This window comes from Sceloporus occidentalis, unplaced genomic scaffold, assembly GCF_023333645.1.
Source record: "Sceloporus occidentalis isolate IW3139 unplaced genomic scaffold, rSceOcc1.0.p SCAF_9, whole genome shotgun sequence".
In the NCBI taxonomy this organism is placed as follows: domain Eukaryota; kingdom Metazoa; phylum Chordata; class Lepidosauria; order Squamata; family Phrynosomatidae; genus Sceloporus; species Sceloporus occidentalis.
Window position 1 is genome coordinate 45,226,923 of NW_028316989.1, and position 22,244 is coordinate 45,249,166.

The following is a 22,244-nucleotide window of genomic DNA, read 5'->3' on the forward strand; positions in this document are numbered from 1 at the left end:
AGGGAGATCGGGACTTTATCCCGTGAATATCCTGGGGAAAAAATCATGTCAATTACGCATTATGATTTCACACGTCGCACAAAACCTGCCATTAAAGCGGTCACAAAGGAGCATTAACGCACATCTTTTTACTTCAGAGATTTCAGTGACAATGCATTTCCAATGTCACTTTATTTGCCCCGTTGTGCAATAACTCACCATTTCCGCTTCGTTTGCAGGATGCTTTAAATGCACTTTGATCTTGCTTTAATGCCAAAATCAACCCTAGTGTGATAAACTCCTATGATTTCCCTCCTTTTCCCCCTTGCAAAAAGAAGATGCTGATTTTCTTCCCTCTCCCACCATTCCTCCTATTGCTGCCCTTCCTCCTCCCTTCATAAAGGCTCCATTCCTTGGAGATGCCCAGGCTCCATCTCTTAGTGTGCGCCTGCCCATGCTTTGCAAAAGCATGCTCTGTGCAATGCTTGCTGTCTGCTTCTGTGGCTACTGCATGTGGCTGCTTCCATAATTCTTTTTCTGCAGCTTGTGTTGTCTTTTTCTCTCCATCTGTGTTGTTGTTATTGTTTTGGGGGTCTTTTTTGCCTCCCAAGGAAGCAGACCCCTCTGCATTGCTTCCTTACCTTGCAATCCCCAACAATAACATAAAGCAATGGTGAGAAACCTGTGCAGTTTTTGTTTGTTTGTTGTTGTTTTGTGTGTGTGCAAACAACAACAACCCTGCTTGATCTTATTGCACAAAGGCAAGGCAGAGGAGGGGGAAAAATACCCCAAAATCAATACAGTGGGGTCATTGGTTCCACTGGGATTTGGATCCAAGATACCAAACTCCGTAGATGCTCAAGTCCCACGATATACCATGACAAAGTAAAATTGTGTCCCTTATATAAAATAGCAAAACCAAGCTTTGCCATTTTGGAACATATATGTATATATATAGGAATATCGTGAAACCCTGGATGGTGGAATCTGTGGATAAGGAGATACGACTGCATATCCCTTTTTAAAGGGGAATGTCTATGTTCTTGTGAGAGCCATTTTGTCGTAGAGCTTTGAGTGTTGAGTGGAGACCAGAGTTCGAATCCTGACTTGGCTACTCACTGGGTGACTTTGGGCAAGTCACACACATGACTCAATGGCAAACCTTCAGAATTATGACGATGACAAGGAGGAGGATATTCATTTTTATGCCACCTTTTTCCCAGAAAAGGGCAAATAAAAACATTTTAAAACTTTACAATAAGAACTTAAAAACAATTAAAACTGTCCAGTTAAAACAGTATATATAACATCACCATAAACACATACAAAAGTTAAACCATAACTGAGACACACACCACATATGAAAGCAACCAGCCTTGCCAAGAAACCCCCATGACTTTGGTGCCACTGGGCAAAGAGGCAGGATGTCTAAGGTAGGCTGGGAGGGGAAAGTCTTGGGTGCCAATGTTTAAGGAGGCAGGGAATATAAGCTAGGCTTGGAGAAGAAAAGCTTTGGGTGCCACTGAGTAAGGAGGCAGGAAATCTAAGCAAGGCTTGGCGAGAGGGAAAACCCTTGGATGCCATTGCATAAGGAGGCTAGACATCTAAGCCAGGCTTGGAGCAGAAAGCCTTGGGTACCAGTGTTTAAGAAGGCAGGGAATCTAAGCTAGGCTTCGAAGAGGAAAGCATTGGTACCACTGCATAAGGAGGCAAGAAATCTAAGCTAGGCTTGGAAGGTTCCAATGTTCAAGGGGGCAGGAAATCTAAGCTAGGCTTTGAGATGGAAAAGCCTTGGGTGCCACTGCGTACATAAGTAGGCTTGGAGGGGGAAAGCTTTGGGTGCCACTGAGTAAGGAGGCAGGAAACCTAAGCAAGGCTTGGAGAAGGGAACCCTTGGGTGCTGTTGCATAAGGCTAGAAATCTGAGCTAGGTTTGGAGGGGGAAAGCCTTGGGTGCCATTGCATAAGGAGGCAAGAACCCTAAGCTAGGCTTGGAGGGGGAAAGCTTTGGATGCCACTGAATAAAGAGGCAGGAAACCTAAGCAAGGCTTGGAGATAGATAGAAAGCTTAGGGTGCCAATGTTTAAGGAGGCAGGGAATCTAAGCTAGGCTTGGAAAGGGAAAACCTAGGGTGCCATTGCACAAGGAAGCTAGCTAGGCTTGGATAAGAAAGCCTTGGGTGCCAATGCTTTAATGAGACAAGAAACCTAAGCTAGGCTTGGAAGGTTCCAATGTTCAAGGGGGCAGGAAATCTAAGCTAGGCTTTGAGATGGAAAAGCCTTGGGTGCCACTGTGTAAATAAGTAGGCTTGGAGGGGGAAAGCTTTGGGTGCCAATGCTTAAGGAGGCAAGAAACCTAACCTAGGCTTGGAGGGGGAAAGCTTTGGGTGCCACTGAATAAGGAGGCAGGAAACCTAAGCAAGGCTTGGAGATAGCCTAGGGTGTCATTGTTTAAGGAGGCAAGAAACCTAAGCTAGGCTTGGAAGGTTCCAATGTTCAAGGAGGAGGAAACCTAAGCTATCCTTTGAGATGGAAAGCCTTGGGTGCCACTGCAGAGGGAGGCAGGAACCCTAAGCTAGGCTTGGAGAGGGGGAAGCCTGGGGTAGCCCTGCTCCTCCTCCTCCTTCCCAGTCCTGGGTTCTGCAGGGGAGGAAGGAGGAGGCTCTGTGCAAAAAAAGCCAGCCTCCTCCGCAGCAAAGAGGAGGAGAAAGTGGGGAGGGAAAAAAGGCGGAGGATCCCTGCGGAAGAAGAAGAAGAAGCAGGAGCAGCAGCTGCCAGGCTCCTGGGGCTCCCTTCTCCTCCTCTTTCTCTTTGCCCAGCAAGGCAGAGGAGGGACCCCCATTTGGGGAGGGGGTGCAAGGGGTGCCAAGGCAACTGGGGGGTGGCTTTGGTTGCTTTGCCAGGCTCTTGTTGACCTTCAGCAGCCATTTGATTCCCTCCACCAGCCATTCCTTCAGCTGGGAGGCAGCAGCAGCAGCTCCAAAAGCAGCAGCACCAGCAGCATTTCCAGCTTGGTTTGTCTTACTTTGGAGAGAAGGGAGGGAAGGAAGGAAAGAAGGAGGAAAAGCAAAAAAGGAGGGGGGGGAAGGAAATATTTTTCTTTGGAGGCATTCCCAACAGGACCCTGGGCCTGGATTGTTGTTGTTGCTGTTGCTGCTGTTGTTGTTTTGCTTCCTCTTTGTTGCAAATGGCAACTGAGTAGCAGCTCCTGGTGAAAGGGACCTCTGCTGCTGCTTGCCTTTTGTAGGACTGTTGTGATTATTTATTTGGTGTTGTGTGTGTATTTGTGTGTGTGTCTTTTTTTTTTTTTTTTGTGGTCCCCTCCCTCTTCTTCCTCCCTTCTTTCCCTTTTTTGGAAGGAGCCTGGGAAAAAGGGAGGGGGAGAAGAAGAAGGGAAGGAAAAACAGAGAGAAAGGAGGTGGAGAAAGGGGAAAGCCTGCCTTGTCTGCCTCCTCCTTCCCCTCCATTCATTTCCATTCTGCATTGGGGATCCCCCAGCTTTCAAAAACAGAATTGCTTGGGAATATTGGGAGGGGGGGCTCTCAGATTTCTTTGCAACAAGAACCACAAGTCTGAGCTTCTTTAATATATATATATATATATATTGCTTTCCTGTCTTTCCTCCCTTCCAACCTTGGAAGCCTTTAGATTTGGGGAAGCCCTCACCCCCACTCTGAAATTGGAGCTATATATACACACACACACACACTTTCCTGCCCTTTCCTCCCACTATTGCAAACCCCTCTTTATGGGGAAACCCCTAACCCTATAATATTGGAAATTATATAATTAATATATATATATATATATATATATATATATATATATATATATAATTTTCCTACCTTTCCCCCTTCTACTATTGAAAGACCCTCTTTGGGGGAATCCCTCAACCCACCCCTAAAATTGAACCTTAGACCCCTAGATATTTTCCTCTCTTTCCCCTCTTGATATCTGAGCATATATATATATATATATATACTCAGATATACACATTGTTTTCCTTTCCAGAAGCTTTTATATATATATATATATATTTCCATATATATATATATTTAAAAAAGCTCAATATATATATATATATATATCCTTTCCACTCACACACACACACATATATATATCTAAAGAAGCTCAGCTATATAAAATATTGTTTTCCTTTCCAGACAGACATATTTAAAGAAGCTCAGATATCTATCTATTGTTTTCCTTTCCATATATATATATATATATATATATATAATTTGCCTTTCCCCCCCTTTGGCTTGAAAGGAGGGCTCCTGCATTTTTTGGGGAGGGAACCAGAGGAACCCAAAGCAAAAAAGGCACCCAAACAGAGAGAGAGAGAGAGAGAGAGGCAGGCAGCCTCCTTCCTTCCCTCCCTCCCTGCTTGGGTTGTTTTTATTTGGAGGCAGGCTTTGTGTGGGTGTGTTGTGAGTGTGTGTTGTGTGTGTTGTGAGTGTGGGGTGGGCGGGAAAGAGGAGGCCAGGAGGGAGAAGGAGAAGGAAAAGATGGAGGCTGAAGATGCAGAGTGTTTGCTGCTGCTCCTTTGGCGTGTGCCATGTTTGCTGCTGCTCCTGGAGGGCTGCAGGCGAGGCTGAGGCGCACCGACCTTGCCGCTGCTCTTCTTGGGGGAGGAAAATTGTGGCTTTGTACGCAACCCCACAACCCCAGACCCCTTTTTTCCTTTGGGGGAACCCCTTGGGCAGCCCCCACAAGAAGGAGACCCCCAGAGGAGCCTTTGGAGGCGAGCTTCAAGGGAGAAAAACAGAGCCGCTTTGGGGACCTTTCCCTGCCTTGCCTCTCCAAAGAAGAAGCAGCACAACAACAAGGAGGCTGACTCTCCTCCAGAGGGAAGACTTTGCCTTGTGTTTTGGGGGTCCGGGAAAGGATTGAGGACCCCTTGGGCCACTCAGGCTTAGGGATAGCCTTCTCCTCGGTCCCTTGCTGGGGTCTTTTTTTTTGGGGGGGGGGGGTTGGTTTTGTTCCCAACCAAAAAAAGAGGAGGAAGAAAAGAGAGAGGAATGAAGCCTGGCGCAAGAGGAGGGTCCCTGACCTTCTGCAGGGGGCTCTTCCTGGGGCTCTGCTTGGCCTCCTTGGCTTCCTGGCCAGCAAATGGGAAAAGTGAGTATCTTTGGGGCTTTCTTTTTATACATATCTGTTTAAAAATGTCCTGGGTTTGGGTTTGGGGTGTTTATAGGGGCAAAGAGGGGCATTTTAAGGGGAGAAAACGCCTCCAAAGCTGTATGCCTTTGCTCCCAGGTTGACATTTGTTTGGGTTTGGTGAACCTCTCCATTTCTTTTATTCCTCTCTTTGGCCATGGAAAATTTTTAGACTCCTTTATTAAAGCATATTGTTGCCACCCATTGCTTTGGGGTTGAAATCAATTTTGGAAACCCTTTTTTTCATGTTGGCATCTATTGCTTTGGAGTTGAAATCAGTTTTTGGGAACCATTTGTTTTTTGAAGGAGGCTAGCCATGGGTTTCCAGGTGAAAGCCATTTGGAAACCTCTTCTTTTTAAGGGAGGTTTGAGGAAAACAAACCCTTAGTTGGGGTCCCATGGTTTGGAAAGAAACCACATTTAAAACCCATTTTTAATAGGCTCCCAAGCCAAGCACTGTATTGGCCTCCATTGGTTTTCAATTGAGACCAATTTTAACCCTTTTTAGGGGTTTGTGTGCAAGAAATGCATTTGTATATTTAAACAGCTGGCCCCCATTGGGTTCCAATGACAGAAACTCCCTTTTTAAAACCTATATTGAAGTGTGAGAAACACTTCATTGGTGTCCATTGGTTTCCAATTAAATCTGTTAGAAAACCTTTTTTTAAAGGGACTAAGAATCACTTTGTTGGTGTCTATTGGTTCCCAATTGAAACCTATTTTAAAACCTTTTTAGGGGGGTGAAAAACACTTCTTTGGAATCCATTGGTTCCCAATGAAAGAAATCAATATTATAACCTATTTTAAGGAGGGGTGAGTATCATAAATTTGGGGTCTATTGGTTTCTAATGAAAGAAATCTATTTTAAAACCTTTTTAAAAAGGCCAAGAGAATCACTTAGTTTGTGTCCATTGGTTCCCAATTGAAACCTATTTTGAAACCTCTTTTAAGGAGGGGTGAGGATCACAAATTTGGAGTCCATTGGTTTCTAATGCAAGAAACTCAATTTTATAACCCCTTTTAAAGGGTGTGAGAAACAGTTGGCGTCCATTCCACGAACCCATCAACAATAATGATAATGATAATAATAATTTGCCTGCTACTACTTAATATGGTTTCCTTTCAGCCTTGATAGGTAACCTCCCTGGATTCCATACTGCGCAGCAAACATTTTTTAAAGCCTAACAGAGAGAGAAAGAGAGAGGTGGATGTCCTCTGATTTTAGTGGAGAGATCTGCCTTGATTTGCAAAGGAGGATTTGACCCCAGCATCTCAACCCCAAGACCCTACCCAAAATAAAACTAAAAAACCCAGATCTCTCAATCTGGTGTGAGGCTGGAGTGCCTTTTTGAGGAGTAGGCTTGCATTGCCCTGCTGCTGCAAGAAGAGGAGGAGGAGGAGAGGAGGGATGGTTTGGAGAGGGCTACATCTTGCGTAAACAATAATACAGGCTTAAGGTTGTTTGGCTGCAGAGGGGGATTATTGGAGTCTGGGAGTCTTAAGCACAGCCTGCTGGGGCTTCTCTCTCTTTCTCTCTCTTTCTCTGGGTCCCGCCCCAAGCCTGCGTTTTGTTTTTCTTTTGTGTGGAAACGTGTGGAAGAAGTTCCTGCGTTGAGGAAACGTGCTCCTTGGTGTATGTCTGGGGTGAGGGGCGCCTCTGGTGGTGCGCCTTTGGTGTGCCTTGCCTTGTCAAGGCTGGGAGGCCACTCTGGACAAAGATGGCTGGGCTTGGGGGATAGTCTTCTTTTTTTCCCCCTTCCACCTCACACACATCCTTTTTCGGTTGCAGGAAATCAGGTGTACAATAGGACCCCAAATCCCAGAACAGTGATACCCCAATGTACTGTAATATCCCAGATCCCTGGAACAGGGATACACCTTTATTCAGCCAACCCAAATGCACAGTAACATCCCAGATCCATTTGATACCCAAATGCACAATAACATCCCAGATCCATTTGATACCCAAATGCACAATAACATCCCAGATCCATCCAATACCCAAATGTACAATAACATCCCAGATCCATCCAATACCCAAATGCACTGCCCAGATCCACAGAACAAGGATATACTGTATTTGGCCAACACAAATGTATAACAACATCCCAAATCTATTTGATACCCACATGCACAATAATATCCCAATCCCCAGAACAGGGAGCGATACACTTTTATTTGACCAATCCAAATGCAGAATAACATCACAAACCCCAGAACAGTGATACCCAAATGCATGATAACATCCCAGATCCCCAGAACATGAATATACTGTACTGTATCTTTGTTTGGCCAATCCAAATACACAATAACATCCCAGACCCACAGAACAGGGATACCTTTGTTTGGCCAACCTATATGCACAACAACATTCCAAATTCACAAAACAGTGATAACTGTATGTGCACAATAACATCCCAAATCTACAAAGCAGTGATACCTTTATATGACCGTCCAAAATGCAGAATAACATCCCAAATCTACAAAACAGTGATTACTTTTGTTTGGCCAACCCAAATGCACAATAACATCCCAAATCCACAGAATGTAGGATGCATTTGGGTTGGCCAAATAATGGTACTGTTTTGTGGATTTGGGATGTTGTTATACTGTACTTTGTTATATGGCCAGCGCTGCCAGGGTGACCAGATGTCATAACCGCAAAGGAGCACAAGGCATCACAAAATATAAGACATTCCAGAAAAATGTGGGGTATCACAAAATAAAAGCTAGAAATACGAATATAAATGTAAATTCATGCTTCTTAGTCATGCTCAAAATGGAGTACATTTTGAAATTCCTCCTGGACAGACAGCTGAAAAATGGAGGACATGCCCTGGAAAAGGAGGATGTCTGGCCACCCTGCCAACACAGCTCCCCATGAATATATTGCCTTGGGGACGAGTTCGAAATCATTTATGACTTACATTGCTCCTAAGGCAAATCTTTGGCAAGAATTTGTAAATCTTGGCACGGTTTGGCCTTCCTTTGAGGCTGAGAGAGTATGGTTTGCCCAAGTGGGTTTCCATGGTTGGGCTGGGATTCGAACTCTGATCTCCAGAGCATTAGTGCAACATCCAGATTGCTTTGCCTTATTTCCTTGGGGAGAATTTCCAATGTCCAATTTAAATGAGAAATTGTTTTGTGTACGGAGGAACTCCTGGCTTGAAAATGGGCGCCCATAAATTTGCACAACTTTGCAATTAATTCAACTCTTGTTGGTAGTGTGTGGCTTCTCTTGTCTGAATAGCCAAGAGAAGAGGAGGGAGCTGCTTCTTGTTTCTATTCACCCATCCCTCTTCATTCAATCTGTTTTCTTCAGAGGAGATAGGGGACTGTTGAGTGGGCTTCCCCTCAATTGCAACCATTTTAACTCATGTGCCTTGCCTACTTCTGTCTGCAGTACTTGGGTGCTGCGTATATGTGCAATCGAGAAGATAATTGCCTTTCTTTAGTTTTTACTGTAACTTTGGACTCTACAGTGTGCAAATCTACAACTGGGGAAGAAAACGCAGATCATGTTGCCTTTTGCAATTTGGTGATCGAATGTCCTTGCGTAAAGGAAAAGGGAAAGCACCTCCTTTGTTCCAAACCAGTTCATGTCAAAGAGTATCTTTTTTAGTGTTTGAAAAATCATATGGAAAGGTGTTTGGTTTGGGGTTTTGTTTTGGTCTCTAGGATGGCGCCTTGAACCAGTTTTTGCGAAGGCGAGAGAGGACTAGAAACAGGTTGACCTTTTTAGTTTGGGTTTTTATGTTCATCAAGCAAAAATATTGCTGGTTTATAGATGGTTGAAATTGCCTTGTTTGAACCTCTCTTCCTCCACGATCAATTCAGGCTTTAGGAGCCTTGTTTTTCTGTGCATGTGTAAAACCTTGGCCAAAAAAGCAGAGGGATTTGGAGAAAATTCTGTATGTTGTAAGCCCTGGGGACGAATGAGAAACAGGGCAGGTAAAGGAGTGTGTGTGTGTATGTTTAACTTAATCCTGTACACATCTACTCAGATGTAAGCCTCCTTGAGTTCCTTAAGACTTATTCCCATTAAGGTGGCAGCCCTAATGTTTACAAAGAACAGCTTTACGCTGGTGCAATTTTACAATTTTGGCGATAGACGTTTTGTGCCTTAGTTGTGCCCAATCCCATAGTTGTTTTATTAACAATCGGATTTGATTTTTCTTTTTAAAGGTGGATTTTCGGAGTCCTATAAGAGCGGTTCCCTTTGGCTAGTGCACTAAAAAAGCAAACATTAAGTGGTGTGTTTGAGATAGCAAACCGAATAAAACATTGCTTATCCTTTCTCGGAGACAAAAAGGCCCCGTAGTTCAGTTTAAAAACATACACGCCCTCTTTGTCTTTTTGTTGTCGCTCCTCATGTTCAAGGGAAAAGGTCTCTTAAATCAATGTTTCCCCCCTTCTCAGCTGCTTCTTGCCACTCCCCACGTAGTAGTGAAAGGAACATCTAGTCTTTAATTTTCATGTGACTTTTTTGCTTTTAAAAAACAACAACGCATAGAATGTGTCATAGCTTTAACAGGTTCTTCCATTTTCGGTCATAAAAAGCCATGCATTCCTAAATAGGAATACGCCAGCGTTTGGAACCCATACTAATGTGGGAAGGCTGCGTGTGTATGTGTGTGTTTGTTTTGAACCTTCAATTGATATCTATGTGAAACTGCTATATATATGGTAGGTAAAATAGTAAATAGGTTACATACGTGGAAAGGAAGGGAAGGATCTGGCGTTAAAGAAGAGGGTCTGTTTTGCTTGGATGTTTTGAAAACATGGGTGCAAATGACATGGCCTCAATACCCTGAAGGTATCAGGTTCCTCTCTGATCTGGGTCTAAACAGGGTCAGCTGTGGTTACTATGTGGATGGAACACCACCAATGAATACCAGGTGCTTTAGGCTATATTGCAGAGGAGGGAACCTGCAAAACCACCTTTTGAGTATTCCTTACCTAAGAAAGCCCTATGAAATTCTTGAGGTCGACAAGCAACTTGAAGGCATGCAACACACACAAATGCCATGCATTTTTTAAAAAGCAGCTAGCTCCTTTATTAATGAGTTCTTACATTTTTTAAAAAGGGTCCTACATTTAATTCCCACCTGGTTTTTTTAGCTTGTTGCTCTGGAGGAGGTTTAATGCCCTTTCTAATCTTTTTTCCTGGTGTTGACATTGCTGATGGATTTGAAATGAAAGCAGGCTTTTGTCCAGATTGTGTTGATTTGTGTGAACCAAGGTGAGTGGATCTTAGGAGAGGAAGGTATAGAGGAAGGTATCTATCCCCATTGTGGCTTGTGTTTGTCCTGAAACTGTGCTGTTTAACAGCCTGTTTCAGCTCAGTTTTGGTGAGATCCCTATCTCAGGACACTTAGTAAAGAAAAAGGACCCTTATAGCTATAATTACTTGTGTGTCTCTGTGTATAGTATCAACATCAATATCTCTTAATGTGCTTGCTGATAAATATGGTTATGAGTGAGCAGATTGGGTAATTTCCCTGCGTGATTGAGGTCCTGGCGTGCAAAACGGTTTCGGTACGAAGGGAATCAAACTGTGTGCCAGACAGGAACCAAGGCGATCCAAGGACCACGTATTTCTTCACAAACTTATCAATAAGGGATTATGGCAAGAGACTGTAATGAGGAGTACACACACACACACACCGCCTCTTGTTTGGTATCCGAACAAAGGGTTGCATAATTTATGAGATACAACAATGATTGTGGTTTTCTTTAGCGTACAGTGTGTTGACGGTACTTGTTATGGAATGGCATCTTGAGGGTAGTGGTAGTAAATCACATTGCAGGAGGAAAAAAAACATTGTGAGTTGGGCAAAAGGTTCAAATCTTCATTCCAATAGAAAGAAAGCATTAAAGGAAAGTAAAGTTGAACTCTGAGGTTCTGGCAGCGATATGAACATGAGAAATGAGAAAATGCAGTATTAGTAAACTGGTACCATGCTTATGTGAGAAGGCAATTCTGGTTAGGTTTATTTAAGATTGTGTAGTCACACTACACAATTTATAGCAGTTTGATACCACTTACATGGCTGCCATGGCTGCTGCATCCCTTGCAATCCTGGGACTTATAGTTTCATAAGATGATTTGATTTCTCTGATACCGCTTCACACAGTATTTCAGGGGAGTGCGCCAGAGGATTTTAAGAGCATCACCAAACTAAAAGTCCCAGGATCTGAACAAAAGCTTTGATCTTTAATTGAAAGCTTGGATTATTTTTTAAAACCTTGATGCATGCTGTACATTTTGAGATTTCTTGATGGTGGTTCAGGATTTTTTAAAAACTGGATGCTAAGGAGTAAAGTTGGAGTTTGGTAGAAGGATAGATGGGTTTGAAAATTCTCAAACAGAGAAGAGATTGATCAATTTCCTTTTCTAATATTCTGGAGGATGGAATAATGCAAACAGGACATGGTTTTCTTCTTCTTCTGGGATTGTGGATTGCTTTCTTCTTACCTAATCCTGCCAAAGAGACTGACCGATGGATCCTGAGAGAAGTTTGGCAAAACTACTGTAGAATTGACTCAGGCCATATTACAACAAGTGCTTTTTGGCTGAGCGAAGAACAGAAAGTGCAGTCTTGCTTTTACTTTCTTTAACTGTTCCTTTAAAGAATGGATTTCATCATCACGATCTGAGACATATTCAAAGCTTGAGTGCCCTTCCCTGTTCCATCGTATTTATACACTTCCTTAGAAGAAGGAGTAGTATTATTGCAGATTGCTCAAAACGTTCTTGTGGTTATGGTTTTTGAGGTGATATTTCTTAGAGGAAAAAAAAGGTTGTAGTGTGCTAAAAACATGCAAGCATTTTGTTATCTTAGCCAGCAGCAGAGAAGCAATTTGAAATGTGTCCTTTCGCATTCATTTTGAGTTTAAAAAACTTTAGAACACGTGTGTGAATTTTTTCACTTGCTCTTTAGCAAGTGTGTTTAGAGGGAGCCCATGTGAGCCAACTTAGTGTTGCAATTTGTGGGTCGGACTATGGCACTGGAGACTAGGAATTGAATGCCCACTTGGTCATGGGCATTGACTGGTCATCCTTGGGCAAGTCACACTCTCTTAGCCTCAGAGGAAACCAAAGGCAAAGTCTCTGTGACATGAAAACCCTATACATAAGTTTACCTTTAGGGTCTCCATAAGTCAGGAACGACTTGAAGACACACAGCAAGAAGTGCGTTTAGGATTGCAACATAACTAGTACAGTGGGTTCTCCACTTTTGCAAGGATTAGGAGAACAGGGCCCCTGTGAAAGTAGAAAACCCGCAAATAAGAAAACACTGCTTCTTTTAACCTGAGAGACGACCTCTCTAGGAATCTCTAGATCCTCCAGCACAACTGTATGGTCAACATCTTCCAAAAACAGACCATGGAATCACGCCGGAAGACCTACAAATACCCACAAAACTATTTTCTTTAGGAATTTCTAGGTTTTCCAGCACAATTTTATGACCAATTTCCAGCAGAATTGTGTTGGAGGACTTAGAGATTCCTAGAGAGAATATGTGTATGTAGAGAGATCTTGTAGGACCTTTGAGACTAACTTAAAGAAAGTAGACTTCAGTCTACTTCCTCAGATGCTTTTAAAGAGAACATATTAATCAAAACTGCAGATCAAATCTGCAAACGTCAAAAGTCGCAAATGTGGAGGGTCGACTTTACTAAAAACAGCAAACACTCCCACTTGTCTAAATGGTGTCCCACCAACAAGCATACTTTGGGGGTCCTACCAAAACCTCAAAAGTTTACAGGTGTTCTTTAAGTATGTAAATACATTTTGCATGCAATAAAGCGTGATAACAAAAGCTGAGAGAAACCCAGAGGCTTTCTGATTCCCAGTTCATAGCATGAATGTTTATTTGAAATGGTTGGCAGTAAGTACCATTTGGCACCGTCTTCTTTAGGAAATGCATTCCTTATAGGGGTTTGGGGCTTCCATTCTGTCTCCTATGGGATGGTTGAATTAAACTTCGTGAGAACTGAATGCATATGTGGTTAACCTGTTACATGCTGTAGTTTAGGATCCATTATCTAGTTGAATCCATCATAAGAGCAGGAATCCACTGCTTGAGGACCGCTGAGCTGTGGCCAGCTAACCTCTGTTTAAAAGCCTTCATTTGAGGAGAGTACACTACCTTCTAAGGTAGCACATTCCTCTGTGGCACAGATCTTACTGTTCTTTATTAAAAGTGGAACATTGGGTACCTTGACCACACAGAGTACAGCAATTTGTTCTTTCTAGCCAAGAAAGTCAAAGAAGAAAGTGCTAAGGAAGGCTTAACGTTGAACATTAAGGAAACAACAACAATGACCACAGACTATCTACCTGAATTCATCATGGATGACGAGAAAATCAAAACAATGATTTCCCATGGCATGGATCAGACATTGATCAGAGTGGAGACTGGAGTCGAGAAATCAGAAGAAGACAAGGAATGGGAAGGGTTGCAATGAAAGAGCTAAACAAGATTATGAAGTGCAAACTGAACACTAAAGATAGGATGGTGCAAGCCATTGTATTCTCCATGTACTTTCCAGGGAATCTGGAAATTTCAATCAAGTTGAGGAAAATGGGAGATGCAAGGAAGGACCATTCCATCAGTGCCTCTGAAACATTCAGCTCTTCCTCATTGCTGTGTCTGGATGTGAAGCCTGGACAGTGAAAAAAGAGGATAGAAAGGAAATCAACGCATTTGAGATGTGGTGCTGGAGAAGAGTGCTGAGGATACCATGCATGGTCAAGAAGACAAACACATGGATTCTAGAACAGATTAAGCCTCAACTTCCCCTGGAAGCCAAGATGACTGAGGGGCTGTGAAGACTAACCGTTAAGGCCAGCTTGGGGGCAGAGTCGGGGCATGGCGTCCACATGACACCACACGCCGCACCACACGCTGCACCACACACTGCGTATTATTACAGTGCTCCTCTGGCGCTGCATTTAGATGATGCAGCGCCAAAGGAGCGTCATAAAGCTGCGGTGCTGGCGGCTACGGTGCCCTTTCCAGGATGCAAAAAGGAGCTGCTTTTTTACAGCTCCTTTTTGCGCCATAGAAAAGCCAGATTGGGGCTGCTGTGTGTGGATGCCACAGCCCCGATCTGGTAAAGAAGAAGGTGGCTGCAGGCCACTGGTCTCAATTGCGGCTGTTGTACTTTGGCCACATCATGAGAAGGCACGACTCACTAGAAAAGCTACTAGGGAAGGTGGAAGGCAATAGAACGAGAGGAAAACCACACTCCGGATAGTTAGACTCAATCAGGGAGACCATGGTCCTGAAGGCATGGTAGGGGTTTGGAGATGTTTGGACATCCACAGGGTTGCCATGAGTCCAGGTGGACTTGAAGGCTGTTAACAACAACAGCCCCATAAACGATAGATGTAGTAAACCTAGTGTTAACAACAAAGAGTCTGGGGTCACGTTAACAAGGATTTGGAAATTCCTGTGTTGGTCAATCCAGTCTGCTTGGCTGGGACATCAAAATGAGTACTGATGACAAGGAGTTGACAAGTTGGAAGTCAGTTGTACTAGTTAGCTTGATAGACTTGGAATATAGCATTTTAGATTATTGAAAAATCTGGTTTAATATGAGAGCAAGAAACCTTTTAGGAAAACCTTGTTGCTGTAGTCCAGCAACTGGTAGGTACTTTGTAAGTCATCTTGGAAATTAATTTTAACATGAGTGTACTATGGATTTCTTTACTTTTTTGTGTCTTCCCATCCAATAAGAAAAAAAAAGAAAATGCTACGCTGAAGTCCAAAACATGCCATTGTCAGTCCAAGCTTTATTTTTCAAGTACTGTACATATTTTTAGGATTAAGGTGGTGGTGTTTTTCCTAGGAATTAAGGAGTTAATACTAGCAGTAGTAGTTTTAAGTCACATGCATAATTTTATGCGGGGCGGGATGGGAAGGAGGAAGAATGGAGTTGAATTTAGTGATTTTGTTTCCTATGGGATGCCAGTGAATAACATTAAAACAAGTTATGTGCAAGCGGTTAGGGAGAACGTTATCATGTGCAAACTTATTATTGATGCCACAGCAAACGGAAAGCGATAGCCCTGTTTGCTTAGAAGTGTGAATTGAGATTGTGTCCCAAACTGACTGTGACTTTACCTCTGTTTATGTTTTGAAATTTGCTCTTGTTTGAAAGAAGGGGCAGAACCTCCCCTTTGGAAAGGAGTTCAAGGGAAGCATGGATGCGGCAAAACCCAGCAAGTCTGGCCTTGGTGAGAGTTGTGGAGAGAGTCTCATATGTTTTGATGGGATTGCTGATGCCTGTCAGTAAACACGGCACTGACCTTCTGGACTTCTTCCTATCTTGGCTGTTTGAACAATCCTGCTATTAAAACAAAACACAAAGCAGTGGCAATCTTGTTTTTTAAGCTTCCTAGATGTTAAGACAACTCTTTTATGGCAGTGGTAGTCAGGGCTGTCCACTGACCTCTACTCCAGTTGCCAGAAATCTTGGATTGCTGATTCAAAAAGTCTTTTTCCCCCAGCCCCACTATGGAGGCTGTGTGTCAGGGGGGTCTTGGCAGGATTTGAACCTAAGAGCATAGGAAGTCTTAGACTTTCTACATGCAGAATGGGTCTCCCCTTAGTATTGACCCAGCTCTATTGTAGTAAGGCCAGTTGTTGTTGTTGTTGTTGTTGTTGTTGTGTGCCTTCAAGTCATTTCCAACTCAAGGCGACCCTATCAATCCTATCACAGGGTTTTCTTGGCAAGGATCTTCTGCCGGAGGGGTGGGATTGCCATTGTGATACTCTGAGACTAAGGCCCTTATCATACGAGGGGCTTACCGTGCGGTAATTGTAGCCTAAACATTGCCCAAATACTCCAGAAGCGAGGAGGTGGGATTGTCCGCTGCGCTTCTGAAACGTTACCAAAGCGTTCTCAGAGTTCTTCCACCGACCAATCGTTCGCAGAGAAGCCATTTTTGTAATAACGGAAGATCCCATTATTACAAAAATGGCTTCTTTGCAAACGATTGGTCGACAGAAGAACAGCGGAATGCCTCAATTACGTTTCAGAAACGTGATGAACGATCCCATCCCTGAGCTTCTGGGGCCTTTGAGCAACTTTTGGGCTACGATTACTGCATGGTTAGTATCTCATGTGATAGAGTCCTAAGAGAATGTGACTTGTCCAAAGTCACCCAATGGGTTTACATGGCTGAGGCACCTAGTCCTGTCGCCTAACCGCAGTTGAGATGCAACCTATTGGGTCTGGACAAAGGTAGATATGATGTTTACCTACCAGTTGTTGTTAAACGTGTCTAGTTATTTTACAGTTTTAGATGGCAGCCTCTTCATATTGTCTCCAAAGCTGTTATTTGATCCTGAGTTGATGCTAGTAGAAGCTTTTCTTGTGTTTAGGTAGATAGTTCACCCCTGGAGGGGGGCTCATTGGGATTGTGATGTGGGAGAAGGACTAACACCTTTCCTCTACACTGCAGTTCACATGTAGCATCACTCCTCTTGCCCCCAGCAATTAACATCATTCATAACTAGTTTGGTTTCCAACGTGGCTCAGAGTAAGGAAGATTCTTGGCAATCAGGGATATTGTTGCATGTCCTAGTTGCAAAAGTCAAGCGGTTACCCAAGGTCTTCAGAGGTTGTTGTTGTTATATCTATTTATATCCTGCCTGTCTCCCAATAGAGAGAAACCTGAAGCAGCTTCCAACATAACTGAACAAAAACCCCAGACAATGGAAAGTGTTGTTAAGTAATATTAAAATGCAATTGAACGTGATAGTATTAAAGCAGCAACCACATTGAAACCAATTGGGAAGCACCCAAGGAAGAGATAAAGGAAGAAAGCGTACCACCCCCATTAATTCAAATGCCCCTAAGTTTTACGCTCACATTATTTATGGGTCATATCAAAATCCATAATTTTGCTCCATGAGGTTGACTTATAGTTGAGTAGCCTAATCTAAAAAAGATGGTTGCGTGGATAAATTAGAGTTGGGGGGGGGGGGCTGGAACCTATGTTTGTCACTTGGATCTTCACCATAGGGGAAAAACAGATGGGTAGTCACAAGTATATTGCATCTGTTAAGATGAAACCTCCGGTATGCTTCCACCTTGGAGGGGCAGATGGATGGTAGCCAAGCCAATGTCATCGCTTTTGAAGTTCAGACACAGCAGTATTGTGAATGTGATATGTTAAATACACTTGTCACCGCTGTTTTAATGTGTGAAATGGTCCTGAACAGAAGAATTTGCTATTATTGGAAAACTCAAGTACTATAGTTTCATTAATGGGGAATGTGGCTGGAGTAAAGCTTTGTCGGAGACGTCTGCGTCGGATGTGCATTTATTTTCATGTGCTTTCCAATTAATTCTCCATAAACCAGTTGTGTAAAATTTGCACATTCAGTCAGCCCTCCTTATCCAAATCAAGGGAAAATTTATGCATTGGTGTAAGGTTTTGTTTAAGGAGTTACCAAGAGGGGTTGTAACTTGTCTTAATGCGTTTGTTATGTTTGTTGTTTGTTTAATGTCAGTTGTTAGTTGCTGGATGTCAGTGGTATAAGTAAAATAAAATTTGTAATAATAAAAAATGTTTGGAAATTCAAAAGTAACCCCAACTATCTTATTTTCTGTGAGTGCAGCTTTGACGTAACTTGCTAGGCTTGGTATACGCATGATATTTTGAGTACGGAAGAATTCTGTGCGTACACAGAGTGAGTTTTTTCCTCCTTTGTACAAAGAAGTAGTTCTTTATAAGGTGCCACATATTTGATGAGATCTTTTCTGTTTGGCCATTCCTCTCTCCCTTTCTCTCCTCCTGACAACAATGGGATTCCAGCAAGGAATGGAATATTTTCACTTTGTACGTAACGGTGGAAAAGTCTCTGCCGTGGCGTAATCTTTGTAGATTGAAGTTCCTGTTTTGGTAACTCTTGTAAAAATACACAAGCTGTTCTTTGATGGACGGAGCCTGGTATTTGTGTGTGTTTCTCCTTTCTAAGGTCACGGGAGTGTATCCTGTTGGAAGGGGGAATGAAAAAAACGCTTGCATTGTAAGAGTTAAGTCAGGAATTCACTCTGCAGTTTGCTCAGATTCCTTTTGTTAAGGGGGTTGGGGTTGCAAAATGCTTAGGATTTCTGAAATTCCTGACCCTACAACTTAACTGGATGAAGAAGCTGATTTATTCATGGGTGCTTCTCCTTCTCTGTGCCCTTCCCCTTCTACTTCCAAGATTTACAGGAAAGGAGGGGGATTTTTACTACTGGTTGTTTCTCTTTTCCTTTGTACTGAAAAGCAGCCTTTCAAGAGTGAGAAAGCTGTACTTCCTGTTGCTGTGTCTTGAGGATGATATGCAAGGAACAGATCTTGGAAGTTTAGTTAGTTGTTTGGGTTTTTGTCGGGGGAGTTTTGAAGGGTTTTTTTCTTCCACGTCGCACCAGTCTTCCTCTGTAGAGTTGCTCCTACACTTTTACACAAAAGATTACCAAACACTGCCTCTGTGGGATGGACTGGAAGCAGTTTCTGATGTGTTTCCCATTCTGTCTAGAACTTGGAAAAAGTTCTATTTTGGAGTACGGTTCACAGGACTGTGCAGCATGGGAGCTGCAATCCAAAAAAGTAACTTTTCCATGCGGTGGCACTCACCAAGAATGGGAAGAACAACAGGTAGCATCCATGAACATGCCAGCCATTCACAAGTGGCCAGAATGAACTAGAAATCTTCACATCCAAGTTGATGAAAGATAGTATAGGATGAATGGGCCCTAAATTTATGTAGTGGTATGTCTTGATAAACTTAGCGAGTTCTTTTACTAACCCAAATGGATAAGATTCAAAGATCTAGCCATGTTAGTCTGTGGAATCATTACGTGGAGAGATCTTATACTGTATCAGCTTTGAAACTAACTGTAAGAAAGAAGTTGCAGCATGAGCTTTCGTAGATGTAAGTCTACTTCCTCAGATGCTAAATGCATCTGAGGAAGTAGACTTACGTCTATGAAAGCTCATGCTGCCAATTCCTTTCTTACAGTTAGTCTCAAAGCTGATACAAGATCTCTGTATGTACCAAACTGGTAAGGCTGGCCAATAACTTTGGTTTAAGTTTTACTTGGATCCATCTTGTGAATGCACAAACTGGTGATTCTGCCTAGTGTTTCCAGAACTTGTCCTAGGGAAGAAAAACCATTTAGCTCCTCTGCCCTCGACTCGCACCCCATCTATAGACACAACCCTTGTTAATGTTTTGTGACCTTTTCTCTATTAACTCGCCTGCCTAGTGAAGGTTTGTGGTTAATAGGACTTCAGTTTCTTCTACTGAAACATTACCATAGAAGGCTAAACAGAATTGGTTTGCTTTTCGTGGGCATGAACTGAGCGATGTGCTTGTACAGTTGTGTCTTGTGTATTGTTAAAAGGGAATTGCACTGGTATGGGAACAACTCAGCATCTCTGTGATTATTAAATGAGTTGTGGACCACATTTTCCCCCTTGTCACCTATTCTCCAGGTAGGGCTGGGAAAGGCCCCCATCTGAATTCCTGTTCCATGGCAGTGTAGGTAGTCTGTATATGTATAATATAGCTGTTGTTGTTGTGTGCCTTAAATTTCCAACTTATGGTGACCCTAAGGCGACACTGCCATGGGGTTTTCATGGCTGGATTTGTTTAGAGGGGGCTTGCCATTGCCTTCCCCTGAGATGTGAGTGTGAGCTGCCCCAAGTCACCCAGTGGTTTTCTGTGGCTGAGTAGGGATTAGAACCTTGGTCTAGTTCAACATTCAAACCACTACACAAGAGTTGCTCACACCATGATGGCTCTCATACTACAGTTAGTAGAGGTGGGTTTCATAAAGCAGTTTTTCATTGTGTGGAAAGCTGTTGGAATAAAACTCTGATGACAACATGGTTTGGGTGGCATGGATTCTGGTTTAGGAAAATGACATACTAATTCAGTGCAATGTGTGTGTGCCCGGTGTATCCTCCATATTGATGGAAGATAGTATAGGATGAATGATCCCTAAATTTATGTTGTTGTGTGTCTTGATAAACATATGCGAGTTCCTTCAGTTGGCCACAGCCCATGAAATCCATCCTCATTTATCCAGGGAATTCATGTTTTCCTGTGCAGAAGATGGAAATTACCAAATGCAGTACTACTGAAATGCATAATAATAGTTAGCTTTCTGTGTTTGGCCATAGATCATGAAGGGGGCAATTTTCATCCTTCCAACTATGCCCCCCATCATGAAGCATACTCAATTGTCTATATAGAGTGGAAGTGATGTTGCATTGCTTCTAGTTGCTGTCACTGGCTAATGTGTAGCTGTTGAAATGGGGTTTTGGGCATGGTTTCAGTTGTTTCAGCATGGTTTTCAGGAAAAATTGCCTGAAAATATGTGTAATTTCTTTTTAAAGAAAAAGATTGCAGTTTTTGAAAGGGTTGAGGGGGACTAATGTAAGGCTTCAGAGGCCACAAATAGGACGTCGAGGGCCGCATGTGAATCACGGGGTTACAATCCCCCACCTTTGCTTTAGAACTTTCCTCCTTCTCAGATGCATAGGGAAGTCAACATATGGGCCATACGTAACATCTTGCACACTTTTAGTGCCTCTGCCCTTTTCATTTGGCTGCAGATGGCTTTCCCATGATTTTTTAAAAGCATAAATTACATCTTAAATATGTTTACGCTCAGCTTTGGTGAGTCTTAAGATGGAAATGTTATTTAAGTTGGAAAAACCTAGCAAGAATATGCTTTGACGTTTGAATTTGGGAGCAGAGGAAGTTTGTGGGTTTCCAGTTGGACCTAGCAGAGGCAGCTGCTGTTCATGAGATCTGACTGCAAACTTGAACATTTTGAGTATTGGCTGTGTGATGGTTGGGTTTTGTAGGATCCTGAGTCCCTCTAAACAAAGATTGTTCAAGATGTCCATATCCTTGTGCTGTCCTTACCTTGCGGTCTCTATGACACCACCTTGGCATGACAAAATGCTTCCCTTTAGGGACCTCTGAGTTGACCTGGATACAGAACATGTGTTTGGCAGAGCTAGGAAGCAGTCATTGGAGAGCTTGAGGATATCTTTCTTTTTACTACTAGGTGCTCTGCTGTTGCAATGGCTGATGTAAATGAACATGAAAGCGTGTGATACTTGAGACATTAAGCATAGTTATATAAATTCTCCGCATTACGTAGCTGTGAGAAGGAAGCTGCTTTTTTTGCGTGAAATGGTGAATGATGAGCATTGTGTCGGGGTTGTGGGTTTTTTTTTGAACATTGGAAGTTGCATCACAGTACACATGCGCATGCACACGCGCGCGCACCCTTCTCTCTTCGTGTTTGCATAAAATACAGTCCAAAGAAAACAAAAAGCAGCCAAGAAGAAACTGTAGTACTCTTTGAACTGGGATTAGTTTGTCTCTCTTTAATACAGCAATTTTCAGGGTAAAATGAACAAAAATAAGAGTGGATGTGTTCTGCGGCCCTTAGATATAGCAGAATAAATGTTCTGAAACAAAAAAACAAGATGGGAAGAAAAGGCGAATCAAGGGAAGGAGGTCAAAAATGAAATGTTAAAGCATGATTTGTTGATAAATCATGTTGAACTGCACCTCCCAGCGACCCTAACTAGCTTAGCCAGTGGGGGATGGATGTTGGGAGTTGCAGTTCAGCAACATCTGGGGTAATACACAATTCCCACCCCTGCCTTAGGATCTTTCGGTTCCTTTTAATGCAGGAAGATGGCAGTTTGGGCATCTGGAGTCACATACTTAGCTGTAACTAGTTCCTTGGTAGCATACCTAGGGTTAACCTTGTTGGCCATATAGCAAAGTACAGTATCATCCAAAATACACAAAACAGTGAGACCATTATTAGGCCAGCCAAAATGCACATTGCACATGCTGCAAGCTTTCCGAGTTCCACTGGCTTCTTCATCAGGAAAAGGTGTTAAAAATGATACAGGAGAAAGAAAGAAAAAGATGATGTGAGGGTGGATCAAAGTTGCATTTCAGAAGTAATGCAGTGAACGGGAACAAAGTCACTGCATTAGGGTTATAATACTTTTCAAAAGTTACTGTCTTGGAAGAAATTTTCAATTTTTATGTGATTCTCT

The 22,244-nt window shown here is 42.8% G+C and overlaps 1 protein-coding gene across 1 annotated transcript in view; it reads left to right on the top strand.

The window, feature by feature from the left end:
* Positions 1 to 4,158: 4,158 nt before the first annotated feature.
* Positions 4,159 to 22,244, top strand: part of IGF1R (insulin like growth factor 1 receptor) — a 136,743-nt gene continuing 118,657 nt past the window's right edge. The window contains exon 1 of the mRNA XM_089539181.1: positions 4,159 to 5,098. Within this exon, the coding sequence (XP_089395307.1) occupies positions 4,999 to 5,098 (100 nt within the window). The 5' untranslated portion in view covers positions 4,159 to 4,998. The remainder of the gene's footprint in view (positions 5,099 to 22,244) is intronic.